Source organism: Larus michahellis, chromosome 5 (genome assembly GCF_964199755.1).
Source record: "Larus michahellis chromosome 5, bLarMic1.1, whole genome shotgun sequence".
In the NCBI taxonomy this organism is placed as follows: domain Eukaryota; kingdom Metazoa; phylum Chordata; class Aves; order Charadriiformes; family Laridae; genus Larus; species Larus michahellis.
In genome coordinates, this window is record NC_133900.1 from 42390987 (window position 1) to 42403572 (window position 12586).

Below are 12586 nucleotides of genomic sequence, written 5' to 3' on the forward strand. Positions count from 1 at the left end.
GTACCAAAAAAGTGAAAGCTGTCATCCGTAAATTAATTTTAACAAGATGACTAAATGGTAAGTTTTGAGAGAAAGATAATATATACATAACTTCAAAAAGCCCCAAATGGAAATATTACATGCTTTCCATGAAGGTAGCCTAAAGAAAGATATCATAAGCTTTTATCAAAAGTACAAGTTGAACTACTGTCTTTTTAAAAGTTATTAATTTAAGTATGTTAGCAGATGTTAAACTTTACATGTGGACAAGTCACCTACGGAAATCTTCTATAAATATAAGAACAAAGAGCAGACATCTCGTAAGAAAAGTGAGACTGCTGATAGGCATAGGGAAGAAGCCGAAGAAACCAAAGGAAAAGGTCAGAAAAAGAATAAAGTAAAATGAGATATAGAAACTGTTAAAAAATTCAATGAACTAACATGAAAAAAAGAAGCAATACGTATTGCATTAGGGAAAAAAAAATCTGGTATTTTTAAATTTTCCATAAGTGAGAATTATTTTCTATGATGAATAATAGGTTAGATAAAATATACTCAAAGAGGTAAAAAAGACAGTTAAGAAATTTAAGATGCGGGATAACAGCAGGATAAAAAGCATTTCTAGATGTATACTAAAATATCAGCAAAATGTCCTGCGATATTAATACCGTAGTGAGTCATAGCACAATTATATTACAATTTAAGTTAAGTAAAATTTGCAGAGGCATACAAGTTCTCATGGTTTCATTCAGATGGATGCTGATTATCCCTGACTCCCATCAGTTTCAATAAGAGAAAGATCAGTAGCAAGATGTATTACTTCCACAAATAGTAATCATAAGTATCTAAGAAGAGCTGAGGAGTACTAAGGACTTCTAAAATTACCAACTGGATATTATCAGTAACAACATTAATATCTGACCACATGCTTGATAGCATTCTGTAAGTTATTTTATCATTTTTTAAATGCACTACTTAAATACAATTTTCATTATCATATCTTGAAAGTCAAACAGTATTTCTTAACTTTTCTTTAAAATGTCCTAGCGTATATAACACTATTTGTTATTTAAGATTGGTTCCTAGCCACTCCATACTTGGCAACCTTAAACATATCTCCTGTATACTTTCAGTAGAGGAGTGGACTATTTTTCAACATAATAGAAATTCAACAGCCATAATTTGAGTTTAGACTTGGACTCTTTTGCTGCTTCTTGTTGCATTTTTCCATTTGGCAAAACACTAGGACATTATATAGTTCTGCATTTGTTCCTCTCTGAACCAACGAGCTTAACTCATATTGAGAACCACATACTGCAAACTTAATTTCTAAGTATGAGCTCTTGCTATGATTTACAAAATCACAATGTCCCTATTGCTTAGTCTGATTGGTTTCTTAAGTATGTGCTGACTTCAGTTATGATGATCTCTGACGCATTTTGATGAAAAAAATACTTATCTGTCTTCCCAGGTCAGTGTTTGTCATGTTTTTTCAGAAAGTGTACTACTATTTACACAGCATTATTAGTCTTGAGAGGCATGGACGTGGTTCTTGTACAACCAAGTAAATTAATAATTCCCAGAGTTAGGCAAACATGATTGTAGTGTATAATATAGCCATAGTAAAGTCTAGAATACATTGCCTCTGGGGACATCTTAAATTATACAAGGACTTAGGGGTTTTGAATGTTTAAAATTGCCTGAATAAGTGCAACACATTCTTTGGTGGTTAAACTGCAACAGAAACTGAACACACTATGTTTTGTTCTGCATTTGTTCCTTTGAAGTTAATATTTAAGTACTAAATCCATTTTCCATAGTGAAATATAAAACACCACTCTTTTTTGTCCAATTATTTTTTTTCCCCCCAAGGTTTTATTTTTATTATGTTGCCTGAATGGATACTAAATTATGGCTACATAACAACCTTTAAGCAAATGTGAAACTGTAAGAACCAAACAGGGAATACATGATGAACAAGGTTCAGAAAGATATGGAATGGCCAAAGAAATATGGAAGAAAAAAACCAAACACAACCAACCAAGTGAAGATCTAAAAATAAATACAGGGGAATCAAGTCAGTGCAAACAGCGAAATACATAAAATAAGTTTAAGAGACCCTGAAGACCAATTTAACTCAATGTCTTTATGCCCATTCTTTTTTTTTTTGTATCCAGACTCCATTAACTCTTTCTTCCAACCTTTGTTAGTTTATCTACAAAGACATATTAGATTAATATCACGTATATATATTTGAGTGCTATTAATTTTAGTGCCTCACTCTATGGATATTGGATCTGTCGTTCTTTTTCTATATTTCAATCCTAACTACACTGTTAATATTAAAGGATTAAGCTATAACATTTTCTGCTTAAGAAGACTTTCAAGCATTCCAGTTTGTTTATGTTTTTCATAAGCTAACAAATCAACAAACAGCATCAGAATTATGCGTTCCTGTCACTGAAAGCTTTCACTCCCTTTACAGTTCTTACTGTACCTGTACACAAAATGCACACAGAGACATCATCCTGGCACTCAGGTAACACTTTGCAGACCTTTCTTTTTATGTTTGTGAGTTGTCAATACAGTACACAGTCACACATTCCTCCTCTCCCATTAAATATAACCAAATCTGGACAATTGTAGCAATTTTCATGTTGCTTTGAATGTCTGATCACCGCTGCAATCTGACTTCAATTTGGGAATCCCATGAGTCTTTAAAAATTCCATACTTGACTCTCTTCCAGCTGTAATAAGTACCTCAGAAGTGTGCTGGGTTGGCCCTGGCTAACAGCCAAACTCCCACCCAGCTGCTCGCTTACTCATTCTCCCTCCGCCCCACACAGGAGGACAGGGGGAGAAAATAAGAGGAACCAGAATGCGAAAGCTCCTGTGCTGAGATAGACGGGGAGATTGCTTACTAATTACCATGGCGGTCAAAACAGACTCAAACTTGGGAAATTTAGTTTAATTCATTGCCAATTAAAAGAAACAAATAATTACTAATTTGGCTCGTGGTAAACAAAAAATATACATTATTAAAACAACAGTTTTCCTTCTCTCCTATCCCAGGCTCAACTTCACTCCTTCACTCCCAACTCCTTTAATGCTCCACCCAAGTGGTGCAGAAGGATGGAGGGGTACAGTCAGTACTCAGCAGTTTCACTTTGCATCTCCTTCTCCTCACCCTTTTTGCCTGCTCCAGCCAGGACTCTCCAAGGGCTGAAGTTCTTCAAGGTAAACCCACTCCACTCTGGGTTCCCCACAGGCTGCCGTTGGTATTTACTCCACCGTAGGGCACCTCCTCCAGCCTTCGACTTCCCTCTGCAGTTTCTTGCTCTTTTTATTCTCTACTCCTCTCTCTCTCTCTGGTGTATTCTGCCCTTTTATGAATGTTTTCCCAGAGGTGCCATGAGCATGGCTGGGGGGCTCAGCTGTGCCCTGTGGTGGGTTCATTGGAACCAACCAGAACTGGCTGTATCTGTCACAGGGCAGCCTCTGGTCTCCTCCCTCAGAGGCCACCCCTGCAGCCCGTTACTGCCAGCACATGGGCACCTGCACCCACACATTATCTTTAGGTTTTGGATTTGTTTTGGGGTTTTTTTTTTCATTTTCATGCTCAAAATGTATGTATCAGGCTGTGAAAACACTTGCTCTTTTCAAATCTGCAAATACAGTCAACTGAACCTTTCAGTTTGAGCCGTTAGCTTCATTATTTCCATTCATCATTTCCCTTTTATTTCTCCATGTCCAGATGCATGTTGCTGTTCCTATCTACAGCTCATGCCATGTATTATGCTGAGAAGAGATTAGTAAGAACTCAAAATGATTATTTACAAGCATCATGAATATTTACAGAAAGCTAACAAATATTGCAGAAAGGAGTTTGTGAACGTGGGAGAGACATTTTTGAATGTCAGTCAAATGATTAACACCAAACTAACAAAAGCAACAATTATTTAACTGAGAACTTTTCAGAGGATGCTGGTTTTATCCTAAGTTTCTCTTAAAGCTACCATTCAAGCAAGATGGGCTTTGAAACTATCCCTTATTTTACAACAGAAGCTCAACTTACAAATAGAACTAATGCAAAAACAGCGAAGAAAACAAAACAAAGGTGATGCACAAATACAATTGCCGCCTTAGAAATAAAAGCATTCATAAGAAAATGAAATAAAAATAAACAAACCAGATACTTGATTGTGGCGATATTCCACACACTTAATAACTCCAGTGATCATGGACTCACATGAGTCAGAGAGCAAGCACAACTCCTTATGTAAGGCCTTGGCCACCTTTATAACTTTGTTAATTTAAAAGGGCCAAAGCAAAGTAAGCATGTCCACAGGTAAACACAATACAGCTGAAAACTTATTTTTAGAGTTTTGTCAGAAGATGTAATTATTTTTCTCATTTTCTATCTTGCTCCGTATTTTGAGGTCATGGCAAAGTTAGGTGGAAAATATTTGCCTTCCTAAAAGATGATTTCTAAGTTATACTGATATTCACTGATGACTCTTTGAGAACTACAACACTGCTGAATATTTGGAGGAATGACAAAACTACCAATTTTCTAGTAAAATACTTATTTTGGAAAAAATACATTTTCATTGAATTATTAGAAGATAAGGTTGTTATTACGATCCGTTTGTACTAAGTCACTATGCACTTCTTAGAACATTCATTTCATAGATTTCTTTTTTCTTTTAGATGTTTGAAGACTGTATAATCCTGAACATATAATGCTGACTGTATTCTGGGCTGCAATTTTGTCCTCATGTGCTTTTATTGTTACATCTGTTCTTTTAAATGATTGGCCTGTGAAACATGTTTTCTCTATATTTAATAACAAGGGTTTGAACACATAGCAAAATAAAAATAGACTGGGTTTGGCAGGCATTTCATTTCATTTCCATTTCTTTTCTTTGAAACATCAGGAGCATTGGAGTTTGTTACTTATCACTTTTCTATTCTGTATGAGAAGTTTTGATAATAAACTGATAAATAGAGCTTTCTCTTACTTACATTGATATCTTCCAAATCCAAACTATTCAGAATGACGTTGTTCCTCTTCCAGATGATGGGAGGTCTCAGAGTTCCCTGGATCGCACAACTTAAGACAGCACTTTGTCCCACAGTTGCTGCAGTGGTACTTAGTTTTTGATCTTCAGGCAGACTCAGCTGAACTACCTCTGCAAAAGATATATTGTTTGTAAGATTAATTAGCATGGAGTTTCATAAGGTTAATTAGCATGCAGTTTTTGTACACTGGTAATTTAAGGATTTTAATTGGAATCAAAGTAAAAAGAACTTCCAACAACCATAGGAAGTTCAGAGTATTTCAAATAAAGGTCATGATGACATTTCAATTAAACTGACTGACAAGTATCACCCTGTAAGAAGAGAGGTATTTAACATGAAAATGAATTCCAGAGGTAAGACTGTAATAAACATGACAGTGTATCCAAAGTCAGACACCAGAAGTTATCTGACAGTTAAGGCCAATGCAGAACAGCCGTCAGCACCTCCAGCTGAACTAAGATGGAAGTACTGGCAAAAGAGTCATTCATATGAGTTCATTTTCAGAAAAGAAAAATACAAACGGAGCTCAGAGCACAAAACATACAGGACTGAGACTGAAATGGACAACAAAGTGAATTTTGCATTCAGAATATAAAATTAAGGCATAAGATTTCTTTTCTGGCAAGACAATTTTTATGGGTCTTTTTCATTAATATTAGTGAAAATGGTTTCCAGATCAAACTGACATTAGTACTCTCTCCCATTTCAGTCTCAGAAGAATATGCATTAACCATAACACATTAGTTAATGTCATTTTTTTAAAAGTGTTAAAATAATTTCTACTACATTTCTCTGGTCAAACATGATTCCTTTTACAAGAAATGCAGAAATTCAGAGACAGAATAATAAATAGTTCTGTACTTGAATAAATCTCTCTAAATATAGAAAAAGAGAGAAAAGAAGAGGAGAAAAAGAAAAAAGAATTAAAAACCCAGAGCGCTTTATAGCATCAATTCTGAAACTGCTTTGTCTACCAAAGAACAGAAACAACAACCAGGATGGACTATAGCACCTGGTAGAAGTACAGGGTACAATATTGTATAATAGTTGAAGACAAACCTGAAGTAAATGCAGTGTGTCACCTGAAATATTGTGAATTATCTCAATCCACAAATATTTGCCATCTGGTTTTTGCATTTACCATGCAACACAGTAAAAATTGCTAGTGCTGATAAACTATTTCACAAGGCTTGCCAAGCCACTTTTAATTTATTTAGTATTACCTAAAGTACCCTAAGTAAAATATCTGTAAATCAGTACATTTAGAGGCGGCAGTTTCAAAAGCGTGTCATAGGTGGATGTTTGGGGTTGAAGTTTGCTTCAACAAAAAAACCAAAGTCTACTTTGTTTTTTCTTCAAGATAGCCAAATTGCTAACACATTTAGAATCAAAACCATCAAGAATACGTGCAAACACACATGTTCTTCACAGATAAATATGTATGAGAAAATTCAATCAATATGAGAAATTTGAGGAACTTAACATTGCTTTTTCACAGTCATAGTTATTGTTTGAATCATGAGAAAAGTTCAATATTGCTCTTGAAAAGCATCCAGTGGTTTTAAAACTCACACCAGTGCAGCAAATTCAAACTCGCTTAATATCCTGTGAGAATGAAGACAGTTTATGGCATGGTATCTAAAATATCTAAGAAAATGTGTGATTACAAAACAAAACAAATTTTATAAGTTTAAAATAAAAAAAAAGTCAAAATCTTAATGAAATTAAATTCAGTATAAATGAACACGGTGACAAATAAACACTATACAGCCTTTAAAGGAAAAGTATTTTTATATTTAATTTAAGGAAGCCTTTGTCATACAATTTTGGAACAAATCTTGCTTGATGCAAAAAGAAAAAAAAATAGGTACAACTAATACTAGGAGAGAAGTACCCTTTCAAGTTAACACTATGGAAAGTACATCTTCCCCTATTTTTCATCGCCTCTGGTATTTCATATTGCAAGAAAAATAATGCACAACTTCAGTAACTACATTTGTAACATAACACAAACTAAAACCAAAACAACTGAACAAAATTCAACAAGAAAATAATAAATTATGTCAGCATCCACGTTCATTTCAGTCCTAGAGGAAAAAAAACCAAAAATATGTATTTTCCAGGTTAACCAGAAGTTCATCATTATTCATGTTTGCTTTTAAAAATTTCAAGATGTGTGATGGGAGTCCAGACCTTGACACTTTCTCCACTACTCGATGTACTAAACAACTGTAATAGTAATAAGAGGTCACTTCACTTCTATGTCCCACAACTCATTTGATCACTTACATAAAAAGAGAATGAGTGATACACTTTAATTTGATGACATTGTATCCTCTTCCGTCTTGTATAATTGCCCATATGGGAGAGGCTGAACAGCTGAGAGTTGTCTTTTCACTTGTGGTGTGCCCAATTATATATAACCTATTAAAATTCTACATTTGTAAGGATCTTGTCAAATTAGACAGAAGAGCTACGTAGGAGCTGAAGATCATCCAAATAGCAATTTTTCCAGTCAACTGCTGAAGCATCAAAAAATCTCTAGGCTTTTTTATCTTTCATTTTTTTAAGTAAACTACAAAAGGCATCATGTATCTATTCTCTTTTAATTACCAAATTCCTTTCATATAAAAGAGCCATTAATCCTTCCATTACAACAAAGCAGCAACCTATAAGTAAACTAATATCCTTTACAGGTCCTTTTTAGCCTCATAAAAGCAATACTTTGTAATTAACACAGATTGTTGGGGTTTTTTTTAAATACAAGCATCAGAAAGGCATTTTAACATCTTCAGGAAAGAAAACCTTCTTGTTCTATAATTAAACTCGATGGTTCATTTTTGAATGATTAAAAATATTGATTTTGTATTTAGACCAAAAAAAAGGCCCGATCCTTTTCTTTTCCAGAAGGAAAGTTCTATGACTCAAAACTCAAGTGATACTGCTCACCAGACATGCTCAAATGACTCATTTTTTTTTCTAACTAGACACATTATCTGACACAATTTGTTACACTAAGGAAAAGGAAATATATGAATTAAGTTTAATACTTAATATTATTTATAGTTAATATTAACTATTTACTGTAGTTTTTAAAATTTACTGCATCCATCTGACGCATTTCAGCTCCTATGTTATAGGAGATGGTTCTTCAGTGCCAGTATTTCTGTCCAGTATGTGCAGAATTCCTGAGACATACCTACACGGCTACTGAATGATTCAAAACTTCTGGCAGAGAATTGACAGTACTAATATTTTGCACCTTTATGGAATTTGCTATGCAAAGTTCTCAAAAGGTAGATAAATATTCTGATACTCCATTTATAAAGGGTAATTATCTATGCTTACAAAAGTCACTGTCTAATTTAGGAAAGTCATGAAACAATGATCATAAAATCATGATCAGAATTTTGTAAAATTAAGAACAGTTGTCCTATCTGGAACAGGTCAATGCACTGATATTACAAATTTCTCAAAAGTTTAAAAAAAACAAACACTCTGATAAATGCACTGGGCTCACTGCTTTCCCTCAAAACACTGAACAATATTTAAGTAAAAAACCCCTTCATATATAACACAGTTATGTGTACTTTAAAGGATTATTTAATAATGAAAATATATATATATAATTTATACTATAACTTTTCTTATTCTCTAAAGATAAAACTATTGCATATATTTTCTCCTTATTGGTGAAGAAAAAAAAAAAAAAGAACCACTCAAACCAAAAAGCCCTAGGCCTACAGGGCTGTACCTGGAGCAGAGCTCTTTGACAAGTAACTCCCTGAAAATCCCCGTTCGTGAACTCTCTGCAGCCATGGTGGAAGAGGCAAATGCTGGTGGGGGGGGGAAGGGTGTGGTGTGTGCAAAACGTTCCCAGGTGCATGGGGCAGCACCCCTCAGAGCCCAGGCTCCACGACATTCCTTTGGAAACAGAAAAGATAGGCCTGGGAACTAAATGATGCATTTACCACCTCCTCTTTCCTCCCTGAAAGAAATAAACCTGGGTCTGAGAACAAACACTTTTTCTGGCAAAGACTGATGCCGTGGCACTGGGAGATATCACCTGTTCGGATGGCACTCAGCTTTCTCTCCATGCTGCCCTTGTAAAGCAATGATAAGTCTCACACATTTTGTTTGTTTAATTTTAAGTGAAAAAGCAGAGCAAATGTTTCAAAAAATCGGAAATGGAATGGATTCAGTTTACTAATACCAACACTAAGTGAAAAAATAAATTTGGATGTTGTTGGTTACAAAGCAGTAGTACTTTATGTAAGTAGCCAGTAGGCTTTAGCTTTTATAGCTTGTCATTATCAGAAGCATGAATGCTCTTCTATGGTGTACTATATGAACGACTGTAACTCCTCCAGATACGATATCAGTCTGACACACATTCCTGGTTCTTAACTACAAAAAGTCACTGGATACGTTCTTTCAGACAAAGAGGAGAAAGGCGGAAAGAAAAAAGGAAAAACTAATTTAAATAAAAGCTAGAGGTACAGTTAGGAGAAGTGGACAACAAAATAGGGTACAGACAGCTATGTCTAAACATCTGGTTGGATGTAACATAAAAAAGGTGATTATAAAAGGGGACAAAAGTGGTGAAACCAGAGTAAGTGTTAATTACTGGAAAGACATTTTAAAACATTAATACCGACCAGGAGGAAAAAAAAACACCAAACAAAAAAACGCAAACAAACAACCAAAAACACTCTTACTGAAGGGGCTCAGAAAGATCCGAGATTTTAAAAAAAAGAACCCTAATGGTTTAAATATAAGATACTCCTGCATGGGTTGAGGAACATGTGCTAGACGGTTGAAAGGGTTTGACAAATCTCCTGGCTGCTACAGCCAATCTGCAAACTTCCATACCTTCCCACCCGTCGTTCTGCTTAATGATACCAAGTCAAGTTCTTCTGGTTCCTCCCATCATGCTTTTCGTTACTGAAGTTATCACTGTATCTGATCCAGATTGAATTCATTCTTCTTGAAAACACATGAAATAAAACGGCAACGTATCAACTAATTGATATGTTTTTTCTTGAAAGACTTCAGTCAATACATCTGTAGAAAGCAATTGCCATTTTCACATTGATCTCATCTCGCTCCTTACAGTCACCTTGTGATTGACTAATCCTCACAACTTTCTTCTTCTTTGCTCTTTCCGGTATGTTAGTTCTCAGCTTGAAGTATAATTTCTTACTATTAACCAAGTATAAGATCTTGTACTTTTTTCATCTCACTTTTACTGTGCTAGGCTTCAAGGTTGTTCAGTTCCTCTACTATAGTAATCCAACATTTCTCTGTATTGATGATGACTTCCAAATCTTGGTCTTCTCTTACTTTACCTTTTTTTTTTTCTTTTTTTTTTTGGTAAGGATATTAGTGAAAGCATTACATCAATTTGCTTCCCAGGTGGTCACCGGAGAACTTCACTAATAACTCTTTCTCAAAGTGATGTTTTCCCATTTCATTGAACCCGTATCACCTCCCTTTCAGCCAGCTCCTTAATTCATTTTATGATTTCTCTACTACCTGCCAATGTTTTAGTTGACTAAACAGGTTCTCATGTGGCATCATACCAAGTGCTTTACTGAAAATGGTGAAAGTGCTTTTCTCATTGCTTCGCTTTAGTTATCTAGAACCTATGTTACAGATTTACTTCCGTTTGTCCTTCAGTTAAAATTAGATAAAATTAAGATCATATTTTCTTTATATTTTCTGATACGTCTTTCTCATATCTTTCTAAAATATCTTCATCTCTAACTGAACCCAAATGCAAATAACGTCAATCCTATCGAATCAGCAAAGAAACTGGACAATTATCAGTTGTCTTCTGGTTTGGGGGGTATGTTTTGTTTTGCATTGTATTGATATACATCACTGCTACATACATCATTGTTGCGTTTGGTTTTAGGCTTAAAGTATTTGTCCATCTTTGTCATATGTCCCATAGGCAGGAATTTTTGGAAGACATAGACAATGCATTCAAGAAGCTTTCCCTAAATAGGTAACTACCTAAAATACATGAAGACATACACAGTGATTGTGTTCACTTATAAAGCTTTTAACTCCACAGGCAGCTCACCTTAGAAAATTTTTTAAAATTTATCGACCATCACAAGTGAAAGCAGCTAAGCATAAAAATTTCTGAGGAAGATATTATAATACTTCAAATAACGATCAATTAGAATAAAGTGTAAGTGCTTCAATCTTCTTAGTTTGCCCAATATTTAGTAATTAAACTGTGAAAGGCAGGGAAAAGGAGTTTTCAAAGCTGACATTTTACAAAAATATCTCAACAGCAATAGGGAAAAATCAATAATGAAACCTTAGTTTAAACATTATTTTTTCAGGAGTCATATATCTGGGGTTGTCATTCTTTGTCTAAGTTAAGCTATATCAATGTTATTGTAAGCTAACAGACAAAATGATATCACTGTATTTTTAAAGCATAGCAGGAGGGGCAGGGCAGTGCTTTGATCGAACTTTCTGTTTTCTTAATCCTAAGTACAACGGTCTGATGCGCATAACATGGAACATTCTGATGGTCAAAATTGAACATGTTTTTAAAAGGGTTGTTACACTTGGATTTATGAGTTTTCTGAGGAAGTTAAAGAACAGGTAGTGAAGGTACTTCAGTTCTCTCCCTACACATGAAAAAAATCTTATCTCCAACTCCCCTGACGGTCCAAAACAGTCTGTAGGGACTGTAGGCAACCATAAAATTAATTTGTGATCTTAGAACACCTAATCAGGCTACTAGGAGGAAAAACACTGAAGCATATAAAATTTCTGCAGATTAAGTGGTTCCTTACTGTATCTTATGACCAATAAAGGAAAGACACAATATCAGTCTCAATAAAAGCTTTTGAAACCTAAAACTCATGTTTGTATATAACTTTATAATTGATTATCTATTAAAAGGAGGAAGATCTTATGCAACTGTAGAGCATTTTGGTTAATTTAATTCCATTAACAAGTGTATAATTCGAACCTTCTCATTTATTTACATAAGTTGTATGTACCTATTCATAGCAGCCACAAAACACTGTTTTGAGTCTAAACTAATGAAGTTTATGCAGACTGGTATCCACTATCTAAAATTAAGACCACATTAAGCCTGTATTTATTTTGTTTGTCTATTTCAAACCTAATTTAAAAGCAATCACCTTTTAAAAACAAGTAAAGAAGCCGTTTGTCCATGGACTACAGTATGCTCTGTACTTAATGGATAGCATTGCTTGGTGGCTTGAAAGAGCTGAAATGCAGGTAGGCAATGTGCCTTTTCCTCTCCCGGCATTGATCCCACTTTCCTCAAAATGACATAATAAAAGCTGTTTCATCAGTATCATTTTGCTCTTCTTTTACAGCAATTTTAAAATGAGCACACATCACCATTAGCATGACTAATTTTGTCATTTTCTGCTGTCTTCCACTTTTAATTTGTTTTAAACATATTATTCGCATATTTAATAGAATGTTTCAGTATGAGAAGTAATAGAACATGGTTCGTGAGGGGCTG

At 34.7% G+C, this 12586-nt stretch overlaps 1 protein-coding gene across 4 annotated transcripts in view; it reads right to left on the reverse strand.

Moving 5' to 3' along the window:
* The window catches only part of FSTL5 (follistatin like 5), a 422258-nt gene that overhangs the window by 98002 nt on the left and 311670 nt on the right, over nt 1-12586 (reverse strand). For all 4 annotated transcript variants that reach the window (XM_074589804.1, XM_074589802.1, XM_074589803.1 and 1 more), the window contains exon 7: nt 5005-5171. In XM_074589804.1, coding sequence (XP_074445905.1) covers nt 5005-5171 — 167 coding nt within the window. The remainder of the gene's footprint in view (nt 1-5004; nt 5172-12586) is intronic.